The sequence below is a fragment of the Talpa occidentalis genome, unplaced genomic scaffold, assembly GCF_014898055.3.
Source record: "Talpa occidentalis isolate TD23 unplaced genomic scaffold, MPIMG_talOcc4v2.1 talOcc4.11, whole genome shotgun sequence".
In the NCBI taxonomy this organism is placed as follows: domain Eukaryota; kingdom Metazoa; phylum Chordata; class Mammalia; order Eulipotyphla; family Talpidae; genus Talpa; species Talpa occidentalis.
Window position 1 is genome coordinate 77,762,465 of NW_023601104.1, and position 27,751 is coordinate 77,790,215.

At 38.0% G+C, this 27,751-nt stretch overlaps 2 protein-coding genes across 12 annotated transcripts in view; one reads left to right on the forward strand and one right to left on the reverse strand.

Annotated features, from left to right (window-relative positions):
- RGS6 (regulator of G protein signaling 6) overlaps nucleotides 1-27,751 on the forward strand; it is a 511,546-nt gene that overhangs the window by 141,174 nt on the left and 342,621 nt on the right. The gene's annotated exons all lie outside the window — the stretch shown is intronic.
- LOC119239254 (60S ribosomal protein L35a) lies at nucleotides 20,738-21,169 on the reverse strand. Its single transcript, XM_037503631.2, has one exon. It carries the CDS (start codon nucleotides 21,117-21,119, stop codon nucleotides 20,787-20,789), a length of 333 nt encoding a protein of 110 aa, XP_037359528.1. The 5' UTR covers nucleotides 21,120-21,169; the 3' UTR covers nucleotides 20,738-20,786.

The following is a 27,751-nucleotide window of genomic DNA, read 5'->3' on the forward strand; positions in this document are numbered from 1 at the left end:
TTATATAATGAACTTTTTTTTTCCCTGTTGAACATTTAATGATTTTTTTTCGTAGTTACATTATACTAAAATATGGCTGTCCTATATCTTATTTAACCATAACCGTATCTATATTTCTGATTGGGGAGCTTATCATAAATATGAGGTCATGAGTGTTTATGTAAAATAGGAAAATGAAAGGGGTTTCTAAGGCTACAAATGGCCATCTGTCCTACCTCAGATAGTTTTCACAATGTCCAGTAGTCCAAACCAAGCACTGCTCATGAATGGTGATGTCCTGCTGATGAGAGTCTGCAGCTGGTGGACCAGAGGCCTGAGGATCATATCCTCTTCTGCTGGGCCATATCCTCTTCTCTTTTCCCCATGTCTTTTCTTCCTGCTATGCTTCAGGAGCAAACCTGTTCCTCTTCATCTTTCTGAGCAACTCAGGGGAAGGGGGCAAAGGGGAGAGAAAAAGAGAGGAAGCACAGTGGAGTATGGTGGAAGACTATGGATGCTTTGATGGGGGATGTGGTTTGATAACAACACCTGAAGGGGGAGATCCTATATCTCTAAAACACAGGTGACAAGTTCTGGGTATCTATTGCATTTCATGTTGTCTATTATTAAATATTGGATGACTAATATTACTTTCATCTTAAGGGTGATTTGTTAATAGTTTTCCAGAGTTAATTCACAGAGATCTGAAATTACAGTCATAGTAGAAAGTCAGAATTTTATTTTCTCGTTTGGAAAGTAGGAAAAAGATATAACCTTGAAATTATTTTCTAAGTGTATTTTTGTGTTGGATGATTTAAATTTCAGACAGAGAAAAGTTTTTGATTCCTCCCCTGATTCATTCTTAGAAACAAGTAGAATTGTTTTCCCAACAAAACTATGGAAAACCCCCAAGTCGGAGCTAGTGTGATAGGAGAAGGAATATGGATATGGTGAATGGCAAGGCAAAGGTTTTTAACTTGGAAACTACCACTGTTTAGATTGCTAAAGAGTTGGTTGCCACTTTTACTTGTGCTTGATTAGGGCATTAGTTTCAAAATGAAGGAGGGGCTTCAAGTCTTAGATCAGGATATTGGGAAAGTTTAGTAAAAACAGTGATAAGTCCCTTATGATAGCTACCAGACTTATGGCCTGTCCTGTGTTAAAAACAGATCTAATCTTTTGAATATGCCCTAATATCCCACCAGTAGAAAGTGAGGGAGCCAGGAACAATCAGCTACAACCAAACAAATGGCTTTGGACATATCAACCCAATAGCCCACACAAAGTAGCTGCTCCATTTGACCCTTGGCGATCACAGTTAAGTGTAGTTGGAATTGTTTGAAGTCCGTGGCAGTCATCTGTTTCATTTGCTGATAGGTTTCTGTTCTGAACTCTTAAGGTGAAACCATTAACCCATCTTTACGTTTCAGACAGGGAAGTTCTGACTTCCCTCATCCTAGGAGTCCTGTGCAAATGTTGCATTCCATGTTACCTACTCACTAATCATTGAGAGACCAATGTTACTTTTATTATGATGGTGATTTGTAAATGACTGCTCAGTGTTAATTCATGAAAAGTGGGGTGGGCATAATTTTACCTACTGTGTATGGTCTGTAAACCTTTTTCTTTGGTAAAACAAAATCTTACAAAGGAAATCCCATTCAACTATGAAATAAACTAAAATGTGTCAGAATTCTGAGTAGTTAGTGCTATGTAAGAAAAAAGAATACAATTGAGCTTACTGCTTGCAACTGGTAACAATAACAAAGGATTTTATCTCCTTTAATTGATCTAACCTCACTATCTGGATATACACAGAATAAAAACATTTATCTACTAATAATATCAGAAACATTTTATTAGTTTTCAATTTCAATATTAGCTTATGTGCAAAGCATGAAAGATAAATTATTTTTAGTGAACACAATGAAAATACTATAAAGGTTGACGTTGTAGAATAATGATATAGGTGATAAAATATTATATAAGCAGTAGAAAGGGTTAGGAGATGAATCAAAGCATGTGGGTGTAATTTTCTTTGGTTTTGTAATACATGGTTGAATGAGACTCTTTAATCTTGATAAATAGAGGGAGATTTAGCTATATAATTATGTGATTACAGTAACCAATAAAATATTATATGTGAAGGAGACAAAAGGGAAAGGAGATGATAGATACCGAAATCTTTTTCTTTCATAGTAGGGAATCAATACAAATTTCTTAAAATTTATAGAGCCATATGGGAGCAAGTCAAGCTTATACTTCTCACTCCTTGTCCTTGCTTAATTTATGTTGTTTTTTAAAAACATATATGTGCATCTTTTGAAATAAAAAGACAAATGCATGCTCTGTAAGAAGCTCTGAAAAGCATTTTCAAAACTTCAATTAATTTCCCTGTTAGAACAGAGTTTCAAGTGCAGTAAAAAAGCACAGTCTGCCTCTGTTTACAAAAGAAGTACATGAACAAAATGGCACCAATTTTAACAATAAATAGGCAAGATTCTAGGCAAGCCCCAGCACAAAGAAAGCAGGGCTGGCAACTTAAGCCTTGAACAATGTCAAGACAAAATGTGTTTAGTGGACAAGAGGGGATATTTTAAAATATGAAAGTTACAAAATACCAGGAAATTATTACAGTCATGTATCTTTACACTTGGGAAAATAGCATGGAAATTGGTAAAGAAAAAGGAGGAGTTAAAAAGAATCAAAGAATAAGGCAAGAATATGTTAGCACATAGAAAATTAAAATAGCCTTTAAATGACTTAATTTAATATTCTAAAAAGATAACATAGTTAAGCAAATGGCTACATTTATAAAGGAATCTTAAAAGGCAGGGTTCTTGGGGGTTCAGGGGTAGTAAAGGGGTACAAGGAGTTTATCCTAATCATAAGTTTCAGTCACTTTCTAATAGAAGAAGGGAAATGTTTTTTTTTTTTCCTGTGGCATTTTCTCATAAAAAAATTCCATAAAACTGAAATCTTTGAGATAAAGGTATTATCTAGAGATACTGTCATGATTTTTAGTATGTGAGCTATAAATTCTGTTCTTATCACTAAGTCACTGAGAACTAAGATAGCTGATTTTCCAACTCAGTAAAACAGAGTGACCCAACCAAAAAAACAAACAAACAAACAAAAAAACCCAAACCAACCCGATTCTATTGACCTTCATTCTTCCCATCCAGCCCTAATGCCCTTCCTGCATCTATAGATTCCAGTCGATACAGAAATTTTAGTGGCATTGTAGACTTCCTCTAATGGAATCTAAGGTTGAGAGCAAAAGGAGATCTGCTCTGACCTTGTGCAAATATCAGTTGGAGGGTTAGGGAGGAGGCAGGCAGGGAGCTGTGGAAGCTGTGCTTTGAGTATCAGAAACAGCTTTTTTAGTGGAAGAGAGATCTATATATAAGCCAGAATAGCACATGTTGTTAAATTAAAAACAAAACAAAACAAACAACAACAACAAAAAAAAACAACCTTTCTCATGTATCCTGGTATACACCTTTTTGATACAATAGGATTGTGATCTTATTTTAATCTGTGGGCAATAGATATGTTTATTATATTTGCTACTTAAGACATGCCAATGTGCTATTTCATCAAAAGCTTTTTAAGGAGTTTATTAATGGACCACTAGACTCAACATACATGGTAGCAATTCCTACCCTCAGTTCCTCCCGTCTTTTCATACTATACTGATTTGTGAAATCAATACAGATAAATTAGCTATGTTAACTTAGTGAGTGACTGCTCTCCAGTGTCTGACTGAGTGATGAGAAGGCTCATTCCACATAGACTTGATACCAGATGGTATACAAGACTTGTTCTAACACAAGGACCAAAAAAAAGGGCAGATCAGGGATTGGAGTCAAATTTGTTTGGTGTTTTAATCTATAAAGATCTCATGGATTTTTCATACTTGAGTTTTTAAATGCCATTATTTGTCAGTTGTTTATTTGAATTCAAACTTCAGGAGAGCTAGGAACAGTCACATTTCCAAGGGATTAAAAGTGGTTCAACACTGTATTTCTGTTTTTATTTAGTTCCTTAAAAAAAGGGCTCTCACGGTCCTCCCTGGTGGCATAAGGGGTTAAGACACAGCCAATATTAAAAAAAAAGAAAAAAAAAAAAAAAAAAAAAGGACACAGCCAATGAAGCTGTCTGCAGCCTCTGCAGCATGAGTTTGATCCCCGGCTAGCCAGGGAGCAACCCATATGGCTCAGCAGACCTCTGCTGACTCGCCTGCTGCTCCCCTCAGCAGTGTACTTCAGTCAGTCTGCCTGTTCTGTTCCCCACTCTATCTCTGGTGAATCCTCTCCCACCCCACACCTCTGGCCTGTAGCCCGGTTCTTTTTTTTAAAAGATTTATTTATACAAGAACTGGGGTACAGGCCAGATTCGTGGGAGTGTGAGAGGATTCACCAGACACAGAGCGGGGAACAGAATAGGCAGACTGACGAAATATACTGCTGAGGGGAGCAGCAGGCGAGTCAGCAGAGGTCTGCTGCGCCATGTGGGATCCTCGCTGGCCGGCCAGGATCGAACTGGCTCTGCAGAGACTGTGGACAGCTTCACAGCACTGCACTCAACTGCCTGCGCCACCAGGGGAGGCCCTGTACCCCAGTTCTTGTATGCATAAATAAATCTTTAAAAAATAGGGCTGTCAAGTTTTATAGCAGACTGAAATATTCTAAGTGCATTAAAGTTCACAAGAGTTTCTTTTAAAACTATTGATGAAATCCAGTGGATATAATATCAGATATCTCAGAAGTTCTTCCAAGGTGTCTAGTATCCAGGACAGAGCATGTCTATCTGAATTTGCATTGTAAATCATGGAAGACACTATTTTCTACAATGTAGCTTTGGGGGTTTCTGGCATCTGATTGGCCCTGAGGCACTTGTTAGAGTGGTAGTTTCCTGGTCCAGTGCCCCAGTTCTGCTACAGTAGGTCTGGGCTTACACTTAGGAATTTTCACTGTGACATGGTTCTAGGAAGATTTTCGGCACACCAGAGTTTGAGAATCTTTGCCTAGGGCCCCTGGGTTTCCTAAGGCAAACCTACTTTTCTGTTTTCATTTTATATCATACAAAGGTAGAAGCTTAAGAGTTTATTTCTGTTAAAACTGGAACACTGTCTTCAAATTAATAAGGGCCCTGTTGTGTAAGAGAAATATTCTCTTCAAAATTCCTCTACGAAATTGATCTTAAAAAGACCTGCTGACTCAAATGCTAAACAAATCTGTCCTCTATTCGACTACTGCCTGTCAGAATTGCTGACCTTAGGCTTATGTATTCAAATGCTTCCTGAAAGTCAAAACATATTTTCAAAAGTTTTTAATGGAAAAGAACTGAGCCTGTCACTTGGTTTTAAAAGGAAGAAATTGAGATAAGACAAAATGGCTCAGATAAATTTTACATCGCAAGAGTGGAGGTGGGAAGTGAGGGATAAAATTTTCCATAACTGCTATCAGCTGTCTTTTGGGTAAGACTTGTGAAATAAATAACCCTCTCTCCCAACCAACAATAAATATTAGCCACACCTGCCATGTCATTCCTTGTGTGTCAGAAAGTGAATTATAATAATCCAGTATGAAAAATCCATTTGATCTTGATAGATTAATGGAAATATTAACATAATCCTTTGAAAATTGGGAATTGTTAAATTGGAAACTGGATTATTTCCTATTTGGGTGATTTCCCCCTCTGCCTAATGGTTTGTTCTCCACTAGCTACACCAAACAGGAAGTGGGACACCATGATTGTCTTCCTTGTAGTGTAAATGGAGAAGGGAGCAGTTTTCCTGTTAGAGGGGCAGGGATTTGCTCTGGACAAAGGGTTAGTGGCTACTGATGTCAAGGTAGTCAAAACAGTTGATGTCTAATTTTGTTTCTTTTTCTTTTTTTTTTAAAGATTTATTTTTATTTATTTATACAAGCACTGGGTACAGTCAGAAGCACGGGAGGGTGAGAGAATTCACCAGAGCCAGAGCGGGGAACAGAGCAGGCAGAAGGACCAAGGCACACTGCTGAGGGGAGCAGCGGGTGGTGGGAGAGGTCTGTGCCATGTGGGACTCTCCTCTGGTGGCCGGGGAGCAGCTGGGGATCGAACCGGCGCTGCAGAGGCTGCAGGCAGCTTGGCAACCCAGCGCTCAACTGCTGCACCACTGGGGAGGCCCAAATTTTGTTTCTTATCCAAACAAGGGAATGTAATTTGGTGTAGAATAGTATGAAGAGATCTTTAAAAAATGGAAATACCATATGGTCCAGCAATATCACTGCTAGGTATTTATCCCAAGAATATGAAGGCTCTGTTATGAAGAGATTTATGCTTGCCTCTCTTCATAACCGCAGTCTCCACAGTAGCCAAATCACAGAACCAACTGAAATGCCCAATGATAGATGACTGGGTAAAGAAATTGTAGACGATATACTCAATGGAATACTGTTTGGCTATTAAAAAAAGATGAAACAGTCCCTTTCAGGACAAAATGGATGGATTGAGGTGATTATGCTAAGTGAATATGTCAGAAAATGAAAGACAGATACAGGATGGTTTCACTTATTTGTGGGCTATAAATAACCAAAGAACACAAACAGGCAAAACACAGCAAAAGTAATTCTTAGATTCTATAACAATATATTGCTTTGCAGAGAGGATGGGGGAAGGTGGGTGTGGCTGTGGCAGGAAGGAGTCTGGCAGAGTTTTGGTAGAGGGTGAGTGAAGCATATGTATGAATGAAGGTGTGAAAATGTACCTCCAAAGTTATATAGACATGTAAATGACTGAAAATTAATAAAATTTGAGGAAAAAGTTCCATGTGTTCATGGCTAATTTGTGGGGCCAGAGTGTCTTGATGTGTTGGCTGCTTGTAGAGTGAACGTGTCAGGCTTTGTTTATGTATAATTAAATTTCCTGGCAAATCCTTTCCTGTAGAATACAGTAGACAGGTTAAAATTGCCATTAGCTCAAACCTCTTGATTTTGATTTTGAGGTGGATTGACTTTTGAGAGACAACTGCATGTAGAAGGATTCTAATTAAAAACTGAATCTGCAAGAAAATCAAATGTGATATATCTGATCTCATTTGGCCCCTAACGAATTATTTCTAAACAAATGGACAAGTAGATGGAAGCATTTCGTTGCACATTTTATAAACTTGTATTCCATGCATGTTCTTCTCTCCAAATTAAAACTTTACTATGAAATCTGGGCCCTTGGCCTAAGTATTTAAATGATATTCATATTGTACTATGTCTGCAACCATCTGTAATACAGCTGTGTATTTCCACACAAAACACAATATACTTTTATGTTTTTGTTCCATTTGTGAGCAGATGGTAGTTTGTCAAGGAAGTGTCATGGTGATGTCTGTGTCCATATTTTGCCATGAATATCTCATAATCACTTTCAATAATTATAAATCCTTCTCATGTTATCTATAGTAAGTGCTATGCCATCATATGTGCTGGCATTGTGATGTATATACTTTGTGTGCAAAGGTAATTTTCTTTTTTTAAAAGATTTTATTTATTTATACAAGAACCAGGGTACAGGCCAGATGCATGGGAGGGTGAGAGGATTCACCAGAGACAGAGCAGGGAAAAGAACAGGCAGACTGACGAAATACACTGCTGAGGGGAGCAGCGAGCAAGACAGGAGAGGTCTGCCTCACCGTGTGGGATTCTCGCCGGCTGGCTGGGATCGAACCCACGCTGCAGAGGCTGCAGACAGCTTCACAGTGCGGCGCTCAACCTCCTGCGCCACCAGGGAGGCCCAACGGTAATTTTCTTAATGTCACTACAGGCACATTTCTGGTCACACTGTGACATGTTCAGGGTTCATTCCAGTTTGTATCTGTAGCTGTTCAAGGAGGGCATCACTGGGTCTGTGGTTTTGCTCTAGTTCAGTCCCCATCCGACCATTTCCCAGTGCACTTGCTCCAGAAGAGCCGCTGGTTCTGTTGGCTACATGTGAAATGTATCTGTCTGTGGGTGCTGTTTCCATTACAAGCTGCTGAGCTGCTTCATAGCAAACTTTGCTTTATTCTCCTTGCTCCCCCTCCCTCCTGTAACTGTTCTCATTTTAACTCATTATCAAACCAGCAGACTTGAATTGCAGTGATTTCTTCTTGAATAATTTCCAAAAGGCTTCATTCCAAGAACCTTTTAGGGTCATTTGTGCTCTACTTAATGCTCATCTGTGGTACGAAGTTAACTGCTCAAGAAGCAGCCCTGTTACCCATGACCTCTCCAGGTATCCACGGTGTTCAGAAAGTTAGAACTTCATTCTTTGTAGGATTTCTATCTGACTTGGCAATGAAAGCTGCATTAGCTCCACACACTCTTCGCCACTTCTTGAGGGGTCTGCCAATCTCTTTGTGGAGTCCTAGTTCAGGATCATACCATTCCTGAAGCCATGAGGCAAGAATTAAAAACTGTTATTAAATCTGCCAGGATAACCAATCTGCTTATCCTGGTATATGATGCTGGTTATCATATTGTCAGGTCATGCCTGTTCTGCTTGTCATCTTCCATGTGAGTATTCTTGAGCACAAACATTGACTTGCAGAAGGTGTGGCTGTAATCAACCCAGTTCTCTAAGATGTGCTGAAGTTTCAGCAAGGGTCTTGAAAAACTCATGTTAAAACACCCATATTCAAAAATTTCTTTGAAGTTGATGCAATGAAGCTACTTTGAAGCTGATGCAATTGAGCATCAGTTTTGAGATGATTTTCTTTTAATGGGACTATCTGCTCATCCTCTTTTTCAAGTATTCCTGGTGTTAAACATTTTGAGATTGCTGGCTAGAGTTGGATGTTCCTTGCTTGTGAATAGTAATGACAAAACTTTAAAATCATATGGTTATTCATCATCAAAAGCTTTTTTTTTTTTGACATCCAATATCACTCATTTTCCCCTGCCCCCCACTTGCCCCAGTTTTATAGAGAAATAATTAACAAATATCATTTGTATAAGTTTAAGATGTACATATGGGGGTTTGATTTATATTTATAGTGAAATGACAACACAATAGGTTCAGCTAGCATCCACTTTCTCATATAGATAAAGAGAAAATAAAATAAAAATGAGAACAGGAGAAACATTTCTTCTTGGATGAAACCTCTTACGATTTGCTCTCTTAATCATTTTCCTTTGTATCATGCAGTGTTAGCAAGAGTCCTCAAGTTGAACATCACATTCCTCGTCATTTATTTTTTGTAACAGACTCTGAGGTAGGTATAATAAGTGTCTTTGTTTTTGGCCAAGTGTTATTTAGTAGCAATCATAAAACTTGAGAAAGGAAAACCTAATTAGTGATTCTCACTCTTAACTCCCTCATGTTACAGATAAAGAAACTGAATTCCAGAGAGATTAAGTCACTTGCTTATGATCCCAGAGCTAGTTAGCCTCCCAGCAAATTGTTTCCCAGTCAAAGATGAATTCATGGATAAAAACAGATTGTTTGGACCTGATTCTCATATTTTTGACTGTTTGATTTTAGCAAATATTTAGCATTTCTGGGCTTCTGTTTATCTGTAAAATGGATGTCTGTGATTATTATACTACTTCTAAAAAAGCAACTTACTCAGTGCCCAGGATCAAGTAAGCAGCAGTTCACAACTGGACTTACTGTTAATGCTCTTTTCTCAGGGCCCTTGAGAACCAGAGCAGAATGGGAATTTTTCAGCTTTTATATAATGCCTTTGTTTAGAAGCGTATGTATGTGTCTGTTCCATCATTTAAAATTCTAAAGCCATTTAGGATTGTTTACCCTGGACAAAGCAGGCACATCCTCTGGGAGAATCTGATGAGAACTTGTTATGTGCTGGTTCATGTCAAATTCTGAATGAGTTCTTTTTTCATTCTTACTTGCACACTCTCATTTAATTGTGAGGTATCCTGGCACTTAAATCAAGGTGCCATATTGTTTTAAACTCAGTGCTATGCTTTGAACCCATGTTTCAGAGAAGAATTCATGTTTCATTATCACTAAATCATAGTTGGAGTCTTGTAATGGGCTTAGTATCCATATTTATATTATGAAAATCCCCCAATGTGATGGTGTTTAGAAATGGGGCCCTTAGTAGGAAGTTGGGGTTCATTTAGGTCATGCAGGTGGGACCTTCATGAGGAAATTAGTGGCTTATCAGAGGAGGAATAAAGAGATCTGTGTGTGTGTGTGTGTGTGTGTGTGTGTGTGCGCGCGCGCGCAGAGAGGAAGGCCATGTAAGGACTCAGCCTGAAGGTGGCTTTCAGCAGGCCAGGATGGGCTCTCACAAGAAACCAAACCCTGCCAGGCCTTGGTCTGGACTGTCCTGTCTTGAGAACTGTGAGGAAATAAATTTCTACTGTTCATGCCACCCAGTCTGGGGGATTTTGTTATGGCAGCCTAGGTAGATTAAGACACCTCAGCTGGAGTAGTTATTTAATCATCTCCTTTTTTTGTTTTCCTAAATTAAATACTTTCCTAATATTTCTGTGATGGAAGATCTAGAAGGACTGTTTAGATGTGTCAAGAATGTTCTTTCCCTTCAGGGTTCTGTGTTGTGAGCGCACTGTCCTCAAAGGGGACTGGTCATCTGCCCTTTTGCATCAGATATTGACCACAGGTTTGTGTGAGATGTAAAAGCTTTTATAGTGAAGTTCTGTGTATGGCATATATATAATTTCCCTGTAAGCATTTTTTGGTTTACTCTTCATTTCCATAATTGCTTATAATCTTTAGATTTAGCATTGCTGTCCCCCACCTCTTACTTTTTTTTTTTTTTACCATGATTCATATGCTTTAATGTAACTCAACTACAAAAGACTGTGATACTACAGATATTTCTCCATTTCATCTAATCTGTCAATTCTCTCATTTTCTTATAAAATGTACTTAGTCTGTGAAAAACAAATCTCTGTATAGATACGCATATTCTTATCTATTTTTTAATTTATTTTGTTCCTTTGGCTTCTGGATCATCTATTTCATTGGGGGTGAAATCATCTGAAGTTAGAGCTTGCTTTTATACAAATAGATTAGGGGCCCCTAAGCCTGTGATATAACCAAGAAATGTTATCAAATGGCTGCAAAATTAGAAGTGCCACCAAGGGAACATTAGCAATTTTGTTAGCTGGCATTTTATTCTTAAATATTTTTTTCTTACATTGGTGATGGAAAGTTTTGGTTACTATTGCGAAACTCTTAGGCAATGTACATTGTTGAATTTTACTTTTTATTTTTGAAGTCTGAATTCTTTCTTTCCTTCCTTTCCTCTTTCTGGGGATTTTGTCATCAGGGTTTGGGGCTATCCATTGAAGTCATCTGTGTTCACATATGTGAGTGGGTAGAATGTATGAAGTAAGCGGGAATGTCTTTACTTGCTGTTAGTATCCAGGTGTCTATAAGAAGAATGTTGTAGTCATGAAGGTTGAAAATATTCTAGCAGGATTGCAGGATTCCCCTTGCCCTCCACTTTGAAGGTAGGAAGCATATGTGACTTGTACTGGCCAATGAAATGTGAACAAAATGTTAGAGATTTTATGCTTTCTTTTTATTGAGTTATATAAGCTCTTTGTAGATTTTCTGCATCAATCCCTTAGCACTTGTATGATGTGCAGATATTTTCTCCCATTCAGTAGGGTGTTTGTTTTGGTTTCTGTCTCTTTCACATTCTTTTAGTTTGATACAGTCCCAATTGTTTATTTTCTCCTTTGTTTTCCTTGCTCCTAGAGATGAGTCTGCAAAGATGTCTGAGGTTTATGTCAGGGAGAATTTTGCCTACATTTTCTTCTATGTATTTTATGGTTTCAGGTCTTATATCCAAGTCTTTCATCCATTTTGAAGACTGTGGGCATTTTGGTGGTGAGAAAACTATGGTGATGTTAAAACAACAATAATATATGATCCACCATATCCCATTGCTATAGTGATTATAAAAGCCAGTATTAAAATAGAACCTCTTGGTACTTAATCAACTTTGATAAGCTGAATTGTAGCCACCCATATTCGACATATATCTTTAGCAATAATCTTTCTTTATATTTAATAAAGTACCATTAGTTTATGTCCTTGTTAATATCTTGACAGTATAGGATTTCTCCCCTAAGGTGTGGTCAGCTTTGCTTTCCCAACACCAAAGCACCCAAAGTCCTCCACCATTGTTCATTGTACTCTCCTGTTCTTACCATACCCCCTCACCCCCATGCTTCAGATCTGTGATCAGTGTCAAGGGTTAGTTTTTAAGCTTGTCTTTGTCTGACCCTTTGTTTGGCTTCTCTATATTCCACATATAAGTGACTCCATCCAGTATTTATCTTTCTCATTCTGGCTTATTTCACTTTGCATAATTCCTTCCAGCTCCATCCATATTGCCACAAATGGCATAAGTGTATCTTTTTTTTTTTTTGATCAGTGAATAGTATTCCACTGTGTATATACACTTTCATCTACTTGATCCACTCATCTGTTATTAGGCATTTAAGTTGTTTCCATGTTTTGGCTATTGTAAATAATGCTGCAACAAACATATGAGTGCAGGTTTTCTTTTGAATTAGTGTTTTTGATGACTATTTTATTCTATTACTATTATTATTTCCTTATACCCAGGATAGATCTAGCTGGGTGGACAAGATATACTTTCACAAGGAAGAAATATCTAGACACTGTACCTCTTATTTGGCTACATTTAATACTGTGCAAAAGAGAGAGCTGATCATAGCATAAGATTGAGCCTTTTTTTTTTAAGATTGAGCTTTTGAACCTAATTTTGACACCGTAGTTCAGCTGGGGGAAAAAGCTATTTTTCATGAGACTTTTAGATCACAGTTGATCAAAACACTGATAGAGGAATTTAAGTTTGCTGTTAATTAGTCAGTAGATATAAGATATCTTCAATGTGAAACTGGGGGTAAGGAGACCAATTATGAGTTATCTCTCCAATGTTATTTCTACCTTATTTACCTGGAAAATGGAATGAAAATCTTTAAAACAATACAGATTTTCTTTGATGACATCTATTAATCAGAATTGTCCTTTTTTGTTGTTGTTGTTATATGGGGACAGCCTGCCTGACTACACATACTCATGGCTTGTATTGGTTAAATTGGTAATTCATTCATTGCTTAAATTGGTAATTCATTCAACAGACATTTATTAGGCATCTGGTATGAACCAAGTGCAGCTCTAGATTCTGTGGGTATAGTGAGGAACAAAACAGTTTCTAACTTCATGAACCTTACATATGAGTGAAGGGCAGTTGAACAGTAAAAGAAATAAACAAAGATACAATGTAGCATCACTGAATAAAGACAAATAAAGGAGGAAAATGTGATAGAGAATGGTAAGGTATAGGTTTAAGATATGGCATGGGATGAGTAGGTGACATTTTGAGCAAGCAATTAAAAGAAGTGTGGGGGGAAAGCTGTGTGAGTACCTTGGGAAAGAATATGTTGGGTGACGGAAATTGCAATTGTGAAGGCTTGGAGGCAGGCATCTCATACAGTATTGGGACAAGGAGGCTAATGTGGCTGGAGATGAGGGTGCAAGGGGAAACTGGGAGCTGAGAGGAGATAAAGCCAGAAAGCAGTCAGCAGACAGACAACCCAGGTCTTCCAGACATATTCTACATCGATTGGCGGCCATCAGGATTTTGAATGTGTTTTATGTTTGAAGCAGATGTAGTTTGTAGAGGTTAAGAGAACAAATAGACTGATTAGAAGGCTTATGGATAAGTCTGGCAGGAGGCTATGGGGTTTGGATGCAGTTGGTAAGTGATGGTTGTGAGAAGTGGTTGGATTTGGGATATGTTTTGAAAGTCTAACTGTTAGGATTTAGTCTTGACTTTGCCTTGAACATGTGGTTGACTGTTGTCATTCGTCTAGATGATGTTCTTGGGCAAGTCAATGAAATCAGTCAGCTCTTTCTGTGTCTTGACCCATAGAAGGAAACAAGTGAGAAAGCAGAACTGAATTGAACACTTAGTGATTGTTCCATTGCACCGAATTTCACTGCTTTGTTGCTGTTTAACTGGCAGGCGAGAATTGCAGGGAAGTCATTGCAGCTGACCCCCCCAGCCTCAGGTAAGGAGATAAAAGTGGAAGATAAAGTCTTGGTTGGTACAATAAAAGAAGCTTTGGTGTGCCACCAATGAGAGATTGCTGGATAGGTGTCATCTATCTGGCTGTTAAATAGTAACACACAAAGAGATATCCCTCCTATATTTTTGCCATTTGTATTTATCTTGTGAAACATCAGTGAATAAAAAAACTTGCTTCAGAAATATAAAAGGGACTTTGTCAAAGATATGGCAATTGTAAGGTGTGTTATAGATGTAGATTTATTTAAAATCACAGATGAATTTTTTCCCCAGTATCAGGCATTACTGGCTAGAACTATTACAATAGTCAGATTTATTTCATATTTTCTGGAAATCTACAGGCATTCTCACATATATTGTTTTTAGGACACGTTACCAATGAATAACATATGTTTTCTAGAAGGAGAGCTTTCTGAATTGAAACTGAAATATGATAATTGCCATTTTTATTAAATATCCAGCTGGCACACTTTGAAAATGTTATCTCAGTATCTAACATTGGTTTTATTTCGGTTGCCAGCTTCCCTATTTATTTTATCTGATTTTCTGGGAGGCAGGGGTTAAGGTTATAATTTTCATTTTTTCCCTGTACTACTAATTTCCTCAGAGGTCAACATTTTTGAGTCTGTTGGGATTTTTATCCCAGAACTATCAGCAACAACTATTTCTTACAATAATTTTAGATTGATTCCTAGATCTAGGAATTTAGATTCATTTAAATTTGGGATGAACTGATGATGCATGATATCTCAGGTCTTCATATGAATCTTTGCTTAATTTTTTAGCGTTAGGATGAGGTTCACTTGTTCAATTTACCCATGCTTAACTGCCTCAAAATATTTCTCTCTTAAAATGATCTCTTTCTATTGCTGTACTCTCCTTATCTTTAAGACAATAGCAACAAACCCTCACAAGTCACTGGGATCATCAGGAGATTTCCTTATTTTCACACCTTTGTCAGTGCCTTTCCTCAACAATGAGGGTTTTCAAGTTGACCATTTTAAAAGGAGCAGGGAGTAGAAGGCACTTGTGCATCAGGTGGCTTTGGAAAGTGGCTTCACAGAATTAAATCAAGGTTGCCTGTTGACTGATGTGTTACCTGTTTTATAGACTCAGTTCAGAGTGTCCTTGGTAAACATTTGGGAGTATGTCTTCTCTCTCTAAGGTGAAGTTTCTACATCCCTCACAAAATCTGCAGGGCTCTGGAAAGGAGCAAATGCAGAGATACTTGATATGGCCATTTATTGCTGCCTTGGAAATACTTCTGATCTTTGAAAGTATGTGGTTTGACAGGGTGGCAGGGGGAGGGAACAGGTCACTGAAGATTTTATCTTTGCAGACTCCAAGATTCATGCTTTGAGAATCAAAGGCAGATAAGAGTTGGGAAGAACCCTGTATGAGACCAAAGATTTTTCTAAAGCTTTTAATGTCTATATATAGGTCTGTATGTTACTACTTCAAGCTCAGCAACTGACAATTTTGGTTTCACTGAGACTGTGCTTTCTTTAAATAAACAAGATACTAGCACTTTCCCAGGAATTACATTTTGTGTAGATGTATTTTATTTCGTATTGTCAAAGTTTTTTTTTTTTTTTTTTTTTAGTCAATTTTAAGCTAATTTGGCATCTACCTCTTTTTAGAGAGGCTTGTTTAAGGAGATATCATTGCTTTGCCTTGAGGATGCTCAGTGACTGTCCACTTCAAAGCTGAAATTAGGCCAGTGTTATTTTGTCTTCAGGTAACAAAAATAAAACCCCGAGTGAGCAATGACTTGGGATTTTATTTAAGTACTTAATTTCCTGAAAAACCAGTTTTGAGACTGAATAATTATTGTACTACTGAATAATTCTGTTTTCCTCTCTGCTTCCAGCGTTCTTAGACTTTAGAGTGAATGTTTTTAAAAAGACCACAACACTCTAATTAGTCGAAGAATGAAAGAAATGTACTAAAGGTCCATAGTCCGTTCTCCAAAACCTCGGGAACAGGTATATTTTGGAACTAAAGAATTTATTTTTACTTTAGTAGTGTTGGAGCAGGTTGTTGCAAGGAGGTGACAGTAGGGTGCCTTCCCTTCCCCGTCTTCCAGCTGGGCCTGTGTCATCAGAGCCTCTTCATCCCCTCGCTTTCCTTGGGATGTACTTTCCACACTGTTTTCCCTACCCTAGAAGCTGCCCCAGGGACACAGTCTGGAAATGGTAATGTGTCACTGAGACCATTGTATATGTGACTGAGCCCAGTTAAGACCACTGCATAAAAATTTAAAATTCTGGAGGGCAGGTGCAAGGATCTACTGGTCTAGTGGCCTGAGACGAGCATTTTAAGTTCCCTTGCTTGTTGAAACTGCCACCTCCCAATCTGGAGTTATCTTTCTCTTTCTTTGGTCTCTTCTTGCCCTTATGTAGGGGGCCAGTTTGCAAACTAACAGGCAAGGTCTGATGTGACACTTTTCACTGGGATTTGTACAGTGAAACATATGTGTATTCACAGTGGGTAAAGACAATGATGATCTCACATCAGTTCAGGTAATTGAGGGCACCAAATCCTAACTGCTAAACAACTGAGGAGTTGCCTGCTATTGAGTGCCATCAAACTTCAAAACCAATCAAACAAGCAAAAAGAACTTTGTCTTCAAGGTTTTAAAATTTGGACCTGCACTCAGATCCTGGGCCTGTCCTTGCTTTTCTCATGATCATCTATACCTTATTTGTTAGTCTATTTGTGGAGCAATTAAGCCTTTTTATTTTTATGTTTATTTTTTTTATCATATCCTCTAATTTTACTTCTCTAAGTATAATCCAGATCCAGGAGCTGCTGGAAATACAGAATCACAGGTCTTGCCCCAGAATTGCTGGGTCAGAATCGCATTTAAATAAGTCCCTAGTTAAATAAATCCCATGGGTTTTTAAAGATCAAGGAACACTGGTCTACAATTGCATGGGATTTCATTTAGAAACCAAGTGTTAGAGGGAAAAGGCACAGGTGAGTACACTTCAGCTTTTCAAGCCCTTGGAGAATGGTGTGTCCTGTACCCCCTCATCATCCTGGTACCCCTCTTCTCTGCAACCCCACCGAGATGACCCCAACATAATCAACTTTTATAGTCACTGTTTCCTCTTTTTCCCTCTCTCCTTTCCCCACTTCCTTCCTATCTTTCCTATCCTTCCCCCTCTCTTGAGTCTGACATTTGACTTTTAACTGGATCATCTAGTCCCTTTAATTTATTGTAATTCTTGATGCATTTTTATTTATATCATTCATTTTATACTTTTTATCCATTCTCCCTTTGTTTCTTTTCTCTTTCTTGCATATTTTTAGTGCCATTCCTTTCTCAACTAGTTTGTTACATATTCTATTTCTATGTTTTAGTAATAATCCTAGAGATTTTAGCATGCATCCTTTACTTACAGAGTCTAAATTTAGTCAATCTCTTTTCTTCCTCCCAAGTAATGCTTTAGAACATTTTAGCTCCCTTATTCTTTCTTGTGCCATATGCTATTGTTATTGAGTTTAGTCTATTTAAAAAATGTTATTAATCACATCAGGTTTTGTTATTGTTTTAAAGAAGAGGTTTATTTACATTTATCCCAATGCTTGCCACATTCTTTGCTTACTACTCATTTTTGAATTTTAGATCTTCTCTCTATTTTATCCCACCTGAATACTATAGACTTTCTTTAAATGAATGTGACAGATTCTCTTGTTTTTTCCTGAAAATGCCCTTTTTTGCCATTATTCTATTGTTAAATTGACCCATTTTTTGAATTTCAAAATTCAATATTTTTTATTTGTAGAACATATTTAGTTTATTTAACTTAATATTTGCTTGGTTGTTTTTATTTCAAATTTCTAGTCTATTGGCTGTAAGCACATGAAATATAGTATCTTATGTTTTGAAATATAGTAAAATATAGTATCTTATGTTTTGAATTTGATAATTCCAGTAATTGAAGTCTTTGTGAATCTCATTCTGATTCTACTCTACACAATTAGTTACTCATTGTGCCTTGCTTTCTAGGTTTGTGTGTGTATGTGTGTGAGTGTGTGAATTAACTAATTAATTCCTTTTTAACTGAGTTACTCGCTTTTCTACTCACTTTGTGGAGATTCTCCAGGTCTAAGTTACAGATTTCTCCCAGAAAACATTTAAGATTGCTTCTGCCATATGTCTGAGATATTATCAACTATGCGTAACATGAAAATTTCTAATTTAGGGTTTTGGGGGATTTTGCTTGTTGTATGAATTTGTGCTGCAAACTTGTATAAGTTTTGATTTATTGTAATGAATTCTTAGTGCTGATTTTCTTTTTCTTTTTACATTCATTGCTGAGACTGGCATATTGCCTGCTCCTCATCTAGGATTGTGGTTTGATGTGTTGATCTTACTGGTGGTGCTGCTGGGGGGAGCTTCTGACCACCCTGTCTCTGGCAGGCCCTAAGCCCCCCTGAGCCTTTCAAGCAGTGATTCTGAGGGTAGCTCAGTAAAGGTAACACAAGGTGGATTTCAGAAACATCACTGCTTGCTGTGGTTATGTCTGCTGAGCCTTAAACCAAAGCTCAAGTCTATGGAGGCACATCATGACAAGGCAAAGCCAGCTTCCATGCTTAGTGGACTTCACAGGAATCACACTCTGAGGTACACACACACTCGCACACACACATAATTATCATATATAAACATATATACACACAAGCATAAGACATGTATACAAAAATGAGCCTGTGTGTACATTTGTACATATACATGTACATGTGTAAAGAACAGGTGGATGTAAAGAAGCATTTAAAGAGAGAATGGTCTCTGGCTAAGGGCAGCATCATCAGTCCCCACTAGTGCTAACATAACCCAGTCTATATCTGCACCTGTGCTCTTTTAATATAAGCCCCTCCCCTCTTTGGGAGGAAGTATATGTAGGCCTGGGAAATTTGATATCTCTTAAATTGGGGGACAGGAACTCTATTTTAAGAAAACAGTGGTTTCCAGTCTCTAAGGTAATCACCAGTCCTCCAATCAGTTAGCAACTTAATATATGTTTTATAGACAGTGTTTCAATGTTATGTCAATTTTCACATCAAAATGTATTAAATGGTGCCACATAAGAATTAAGGTTAGTCTGGTAATCATCAGAGCAGTATGGCACTCTGCTGTGGATGTCACACTTGTCTGCACATTGGATCTTCCTGGGGAGCTTTACATTTTCTTACTGCCTGTAAATCACCCTCAGAAACTCTATGTATCTGGTGCCATATGGTGTCAGGAGTTTAAAAACCTGCCCATGTGTTTGTAATGTGTTGATATGGTTGAGTATTACTTGATATTACTTAAATATGGGTGCCATATCTAGACTAACTGGGTTCAAATTCACTTAATATGTGACCTTAGGCAAGTTTCATAATATCAATGTGGCTCATTCTCTTTATCTGTAACATGGAGATGATGATGATGATGGTAACAGCATCTTAATCTCAAAGTGTTTTGGTCAGAACAAAATGAATAAACACAGGTCAAGTGCTTAGTGTAGTGACTAGCACAAAATACACATTTGTTGTTGCTGTTTTGAATATACAATTGACAAGAAATTATTATAATTATTGGATATTTCCATCTCAAAGACATTTTGGGGGCCTACAAATTTAAATCAGTTTGCGTAGCACCAACCTAACTTTGGTGTTTGGTTGGTTTTGTTTAATTTTTTCCCCTGGTTTTATTTAAAAGTTAGTCCTAATCACCCTTTGAATTTAAGAAGTACTATTGGAATCATTTGAGATGATTGCAGAAGTTAAATCAAGATGTTTGCAGAGAAGTGATGGCCAGCTTGCAGGTAGACTAGAGAAAGTGCTCCCCTCCATAACAAAGAGCAGAGTTGGGTAGCAGGGTACATTTCCTTAAACCGGAAACTAGGACCTTAATAATTTAATATATGCTGCATTGATGAAATAAATATTCAAGATTTCAGAGGAGCACTTTATTAACACAAATTATATCATTTTTTTTGAAGTAATACCAGGTAGAGACTGTATTTCCAAGGATCTACTTGCTAGATGATTTTCCCCCAGTCCTATTTTTAATCCTATATCACATATAAGAGGTTTTGAATGTTTGTGCTCTTGGTTTTATATTTTTATTTCTCAAGCAGATCATACACTAGCTCTCAAAAGGGGTTGCATTAGTAAATCATTTTCTGTTTTCCTACTAAATGATTTGATAATTTTAGAGAAGCTTTATTTGCATTTTTGATTTGTGCAATTGGTATCCCCTGTATTTCAGGTGCTTTTGTTATTACTGAAAAATCTACAAACTTTTGAATGAACTGTCTTTTTAGGAAGATATTTTATATTTTTAAGTATTTTAATTTATTTTTAATTATATTATTTTTCACTGAGGTAATATTGGTTAAAATACATTGTATGATTAAGAGGTAAACATTCACATCTCTTCAGATGTATGTTAGCATACCACACCCACCATCAAACACCCACAGTCCTCAACCACAGTCCACTGGGCCCTCCACACTTTGCTCTCGATGTTCCATCCTCCCCATCTGGTAGCCTCAATTCTACAGTTAGATATCTAGGGTTAGTTTTGGTCTATTCCTTCATTTTTTTCCCTCTATATAACATGAGTGAAATCATCCTATATTCATCTTTTCTCTTTTGACATTTCATTTAGCATAATTCTTTTTTTTTTTTTTACAAGAACAAATCCACTTTTATTGGGCTTTCAGTATATTTAAATCCTTGAGGGGTACAGCATCACACGGATTCTGTGTCCTATGGCCTTAGCTGGAAGGTTGCTTCGGAATTTTGCGCGAACCATGCCACTGTTTCCATGGGCACGTGTCACTTTTCCCCAGATTACTCTAGTTTTATTCGGTTTGCCACCAGGAGTCACTGTGTTGTTCTTTGCTTTGTACACATAAGCACATCTCTTGCCTAGATAGAATTCTGTTTCATCTCGGGCATAAACACCTTCAATTTTAAGAAGAGCTGTATGCTCCCTCTGGTTCCGGAGACCCCGCTTGTAGCCAGCAAAAATGGCCTTGGACCATAGCCTTCCAGCCATATTTTAGAAGTCCTGTTCCCAGCAGGCCTCCACAGCGACCAAGATGGTGGAAAGAGCTCATTTAGCATAATTCTTAAGAGGATTTTGTATTACAATGAAGGATCTTTTTTTTTTTTAAAAAAAAAAAAAAGATTTATTTATTTATTTATACAAGCACTGGGTACAGTCAGAAGTGTGGGAGGGTGAGAGAATTCACCAGAGCCAGAGCGGAAAACAGAACAGGCAGACCGATGAAGTACACTGCTGAGGGGAGCATTGGGTGTGGCAGGAGAGGTCTGCATGACATGTGGGACCTTTGGGATACCTCGCCCGGGATCGAACTGGTACTGCAGAGGCTGCGGGCAGCTTCGCAGCCCAGTGCTCATCCGCTGCGCCACCAGGGGAGGCTCAGAACTTTTTTTTTAAAGATTTACTTATTTATTTATACAAGCACTGGGTACAGTCAGAAGCGTGGGAGGGTGAGAGAATTCACCAGAGCCAGAGCGGGGAGCAGAACAAGCAGACTGACAAAGTACACTGCTGAGGGGAGCAGCGGGCGCGGCAGGAGAGGTCTGCCACTGTGCCACCAGGGAGGCCCCTGAAGGATCTTTTTGAAAGGCAAATAATGCTCTTGTTTAGGATCCTCTGGAGACATCATTCTTGTTTCTGTAAGTCATTGCCCCCACACTGGCTATGCTTCATTTATTTTTTGTTGTGAGTAAAGTCATGCAAATATGGTTTTGATTATTTATCTCAGCCTGATCTATCTCTCCAGTTAGATATCATTATCATTAAGAAAACCAGCTACTCTCACATAGTATTGGAAAGTATAATGGGCTTGTGACATTAGGCCAATCAGAGCATTTATGAGATATTATTAATTTCTTTGTTCCTATATGAAAAGTCATTTCATTAATTCATAGATTCATTTACTTATTTGCATACTCAGCAAGATAAATATGATATAGCCTTGCACTTAGGATTCTATAGTTTAGGAAAAAATATATATACACAGGATGTATGAAGATAGGAACAGACATAGATGAAGGTAGAATCCAGATCAAGTTTTTTTGTGTTTTGTTTATTTTGTTTTTAAAGATTTATTTATTCATTTATACAAGAACCGGGGTACAGGCCAGAAGCACAGGAGGGTGAGAGGATTCACCAGAGACAGAGCAAGCAACAGAACAGGCAGACTGATGAAATACGCTGCTGAGGGGAGCAGCGGGTGAGTCAGGAGAGGTCTGCCGCGCCATGTGGGACCCTTGCCCTCCGGCCTGGAGTGAACCCGCGCTGCAGAGGCTGCAGACAGATTCACAGTGCAGCACTCAACCACCTGCGCCACCAGGGGAGGCCCTCTTTTGTGATTTTCCCATAATCTAGACCACCTTTTCTTTCCCACAAAGTAGGGAAAAGATAATTGAGAAAGATACATAAACATAAAAGAAAGAACATTATCTGTGATTTCAACATCTGGAAGTAATAGCTACTAGCACTTGGTCATTTACTCTTAGAATTTGGCCTCTGTACTCATGGCTGTTACAATGGTTCAACCCAGCATCACTTATGCATGCCATTGGAATGAGTTCCTACCTTTTCTCAATCCTGGAATCTTGAGCTCTTCCAGGTGGCAAGCAGTGCAAGTATGGATGGGGTGGGCTGATGGAAATGTGCTCCAACCCATACCTAAGAGCTCTTCCCAACATATGGCTAATACTACTTTGATGCATTCCTTAAATTCTTCCATCAAATTCTAAACTCTTGTGCTTTTTACAAGGTAACATCTTTCCTAACTCCTACCCAGAACTTCTCAAGAGGCCCTGGCTAGAGCACATATGGTTTCCACACCTTTACATTACTTTGCATCTTGTAGCTTCTTTCTGCAATTCCATTACCAGAAGAAAAGTTAGACCTTTGCTAGAGCCACCTGGAGCTGATGATGCGTTGTGCTACCTTGAGCACCTGACCCTGCATGTCTGAATTCCCATTTTAGTCTTTACTTCACCAGGGCACAAAGAGGATAAGAGATACTATAGCCATACCTTTTTTCTGTTCTTGCTTTTTTGTCTTCTTTTCTCTATCTTTATGACTGATCTTCCTAGTTCTATGTTTCCAATTAATAATTTAATAAGTTCTTTTTATTTCTCCTATTTGGTAGAGTTTTAGTCTGAGTTTCTTCTCTGATCAGTGCTATTCAACAGCAATGGGTCATGTTATACTTGGGGCCATGGATTACTTGTTTTTTGTCTTCTTATTGACATCTATATCATTGGTACTGTATCAAAATAGTTTTTAATAGCTATAAACCAGTGCACTGCAAAGATATCCCATGACTTATATAATCAATGGTATAACATTTATTTTTAGTTTTTCCATATACTAATTAATGCTACAATCAATCTCCTTTTACTTTGGATTTATTCTAGATGATAAATTGCTGCATTGAAAGATGTGTGATATAGTATATATGTGTATGTAATATCTAATTTTCCAAATTATCCTACATAAGAATTATGCTAATTCATATTCCTGCCAACACGGCACTGTAATTTCTTTCTCCCAGAGTCTTGCCAACACTGGTTATTTATAATTCTTTCAAGATTTAGAATTGAAATAAATAATAACACATTTATATTGATTTATAATTGTTTACTGATGAGAATATTTCCATATATTTTTTACATTTATATCCGATGTCCCTCTTCATCTTTTCTCACTTTTCCCTTGGATTGTTTTTGTTATTGATTTGTAATAGATCTGTGATAATAGATGGTAAGAGCATCAATCTTTGCTGATGTTATGTAGCGCACATAACTCCAGTTTTCCATAGGTGTCTTAACCTTAATTAGTTTTTTTCTTCCTTTAGATATGCTAAATTTTATGTAATCCTATCTTTTGATCTTTTTCTTTATTGTTGCCAACTTTAATGGTGCACAGAAAGTTATGGTACACCCCAAAGTTATAAAGTTATTGAGAAAGTGATGTCGACTTAATATCTGTTAAGTGTTCTTTCTGTTCTAATATCTGTTAAGTGCATAATCTGGTATATTGAAGCACTTTAATTTGCCTGTGTCTTGTCCTGTGTCTAGTCCTTACTGTTGTGCTTATAGCAGGACACGTGTTTACATACACACATAAAGTCATACAGAAGCAGCCAGCACACTCGAGAGTAAGGATAACTTTCAGCCTATTCTTGAACGATCATCCTTTTAAATGAAGGTTAAATATTTTGTAAAGCTCTAAGAAAGACCCCACTCATGTTTGTATTTAGATTATATTTGACTTTCAGCTCGTTCATGGGAGATCAGCATCTGTGTTGCATGTGGGCATTGTCTTTCTTTATCCTCTCAAGTTTCTCTCAAATCCTCAAGGATGATGGAAACTTTCTCAAGTCCTTCTCCACCAGGATTCCTCTCCCCCAGACCTCCAATGGCTCCCCAGCCCACAGTGTCCCAGCCTAACATTCTGCTTAGATGTCCCTTCATTACTCCTCTGGATCTGTATCTCCAACTGGACCTAACCGTTGTGGTCACTGCTTATGTCTTTCATTTTATTTCCACCCTCTTCCATTATATTTTTTGATATCTTGTTTTCTGTTTTCTCCTTCTGTACTTTTACTAGGTTTATGAGAATTTGAAAAATCTTCTTTACTCTTAGTAATTTGTTCAATTAATTACATTTTGCATGTGTTCATTGTCCTGTTTATAACAGCCATAGATCAAACTATATTTTTTTATAAATAAACCAAAATTAATGGTCATATTAGACTTCCTTTCCCAACTAAACTTTGCTACCATTCTGAGGCTTCACACACTCTTCCAAATTGATGTAGGGCATTTAAAATACTCTTGTGTTCTTAGCATTTTCCCAGTTTCTTCCTTTAAAAGTCTGGGGTTTATTGACTTAATTTTTAAAATTTTTTTGCAGCATACTTCTATAGTTTAAAGAATCAAAGCTTTTTATACTTATCACTACTCACATTTATGTCATGTACTTTAACAACTACATTATCATATATTTAATCTCATTTCATAGAAAGTACTGCTCAGCCTGAATTCATATTCTCTTTCTCTTTCCCCTGAGAGCTTTGTTCCTGTTTAATTTGTATTTGATTAGGATGCTTTCTTAGAGCCAGAGTTTGTATTAGGGTTTGTTTCCAAAAATGTTTTTCCCCTCATGTTTTTCAGTCATGTGGCCTTGGGTTGTCCTTCTTTTCTTTTACATGTGTATAAACAGTGTCATTGTCACCCCGTGTTACAGATGAGAAGTCTGATGTTAGGTGGGTTCTTTCCTGTTTTTAAGTTAGTTGCTTTGTTTTTAAGAAAGATTGAAGAAATTTTTTCATTTGTCCTTAAAAAAATTTCTCCAGAATATGTCCAGATGTCTTTTCATTAAACCTTGCTCGGATCTCTACAGCCTCTTTATCCTGAAAACGTGTCTATCACTCGGTGAAGCTTTTTGAGCTGAAAACTGAACTTTCAAAATCACTAAAGCTTTCTTTTACCTTAAAAAGTTATTACAACACCTACTTTTTCTTGTTGTGTTTGTTTACATTTAAAAACATAACAGAAAGTATAAAAAATAGCATAGTAAGTTCTTATTTGGCCCAAGCAAATTCTTATTTGGCCCGAGTTCTTATTTGGCCCAATTTGTTTCAATTTTTTTTTTAAAGATTTATTTATTTATGCATACAAGAGCTGGGGTACAGGCCAGAGATGTGGGGGGTGAGAGGATTCACCAGAGACAGTGGGGAACAGAATAGACAGATTGACTGAAGTACACTGCTGAGGGTAGCAGCAGGCAAGTCAGGAGAGGTCTGCTGCGCCATGTGGGTTACCTCCCTGGCCTGCCTGAAATCAAACTCATGCTGCAGAGACTGCGGATTGATTCATAGTGTGGTGCTTAACTCCTTGCACCACCAGGGAGGCCCTCAAATTATTTTTAAAAAGTATAGTGTACTTTAAAATATTTTCTAGAAAACTGGAATAATAGCCATTCATTTATTACAACTTAGATATTTGTTTGTGAGTTGGAGCATAATGATATGCAAGGCATACCAGTAGCTGCAGAGGGAAGTCTCAGTGGGAAGCATTAATTTAAGATTCATGGAACTTTAATCCTGAGTGATAATACTGATTTTATAAATATTTGTAATATACAGTGCACTAGGTAATTGTATCAGGATGCTTTTTGCTGCAAGTTAGAAACCCCTTAAGTCTTCCAATTGACTTAAGAGTAAAAAAATGGGGCCTCCCCGGTGGCGCAGCGGTTGAGCGCTGGGATGCGAAGCTGCCCGCGGCCTCTGCTGCGCCGGTTCGATCCCCGGCTGCTCCCCGGCCACCGGAGGAGGGTCCCACATGGCGTGCAGACTTCTCCTGCCGCCCGCTGCTCCCCTCAGCAGTGTACTTCGGTCCTTCTGCCTGCTCTGCTCCCCGCTCTGGCTCTGGTGAATTCTCTCACCCTCCCGCGCTTCTGACTGTACCCAGTGCATGTATAAACAAAAACAAAACAAACAAACCAGCAAACAAATAGATAAAGCATGCCTCTATAAAAAAAAAAAAAAAAAAAAAAAAAAAAAAAAAGAGTAAAAAAATGGCTTCTCTCCAGTAACAGCGGCTACTTAGCTTCTCCACAGGCCAATCCCTCATATGGACCCATTGTGGGTATAGCAGTTCCAGGTGTTCCCACACCTGGATATGCACCTACAGACATACAAATGTCCTCAAGAATCAGGAAGGCAATTTGTCTTTTTTGTTTAGTTGTGAGAAACCCTTTTCCAGACTCAAAACCTATCTATAGGGTCTCAACAGCCAGAATTCACTGACACACTTAGACCAATCAGTGATAAGAAAGAATAGAATTCCCATAACTGGCATAGACCAGGGCTTCCCAGCCAGAGATGGTTTTGCCACCAGGAAACACTTGGCTGGAGACATCTTTAGTCATGACAGTTGGGACACACTATTGGCATCTTGTGGTTGGGGACCAGAGGTGTGTCTAAACATCCTTCACTGCACAGGACACCTTCCCACACAGTTATCCAACCTCAAGTGTTCATGGTGATGAGGTTGAGAAACTCTGACAGAAAAAAACCAGGATTTCATCCCAGGGGCTGAAGAGAATCAGGAAGGCACAGGACTACAGAGGGACTGTGTGGGTGTTGTAGAGACCACAGAGTCACAGGAACCTGCTCCCTGAGAGAGTTGCCTCTGAGCTGCTGGGAAAGGCAGCTCAGAGTTGTGAGTTTTCAGCTCTCACTAAAAATGAGCCAAATGCATTGAATTTCATATTCTTCTCAAATTCATTCCCAACCATTTCGTTTGCCAAACTCTCTGCTGAAGACATTTCTAATGAATTTAAGCAGGTACTTAAATTATTTTAAAAAAAGTTTGAGTGCCTGTGTGTTGCTTGACTAGAAGGCCAAAGAAGTGACACATAAGGAAAATGGCCCGACAAGATTTCCTGTCAGTCCTGCACTTAGTGACAGGGGCAGTGGGAAGACACAAGAGAAGTTCATTTGTACTTGTGCCTCCAAGCATTAGGGTTGTGAATTGCCAGAAATTCTCATTATCAGAAGTGGCAGTAGTGCTGTGAGGAAATTCCACTTTGCACAGAACTTCACATTTTTTTCCTCCTAAAAACTCACTGGCTTT

Bases quoted from the DNA above. Each gene is read 5' to 3' on its own strand.
- LOC119239254 (XM_037503631.2), bottom strand. From the start codon at position 21,119: ATGGCTGGAAGGCTATGGTCCAAGGCCATTTTTGCTGGCTACAAGCGG.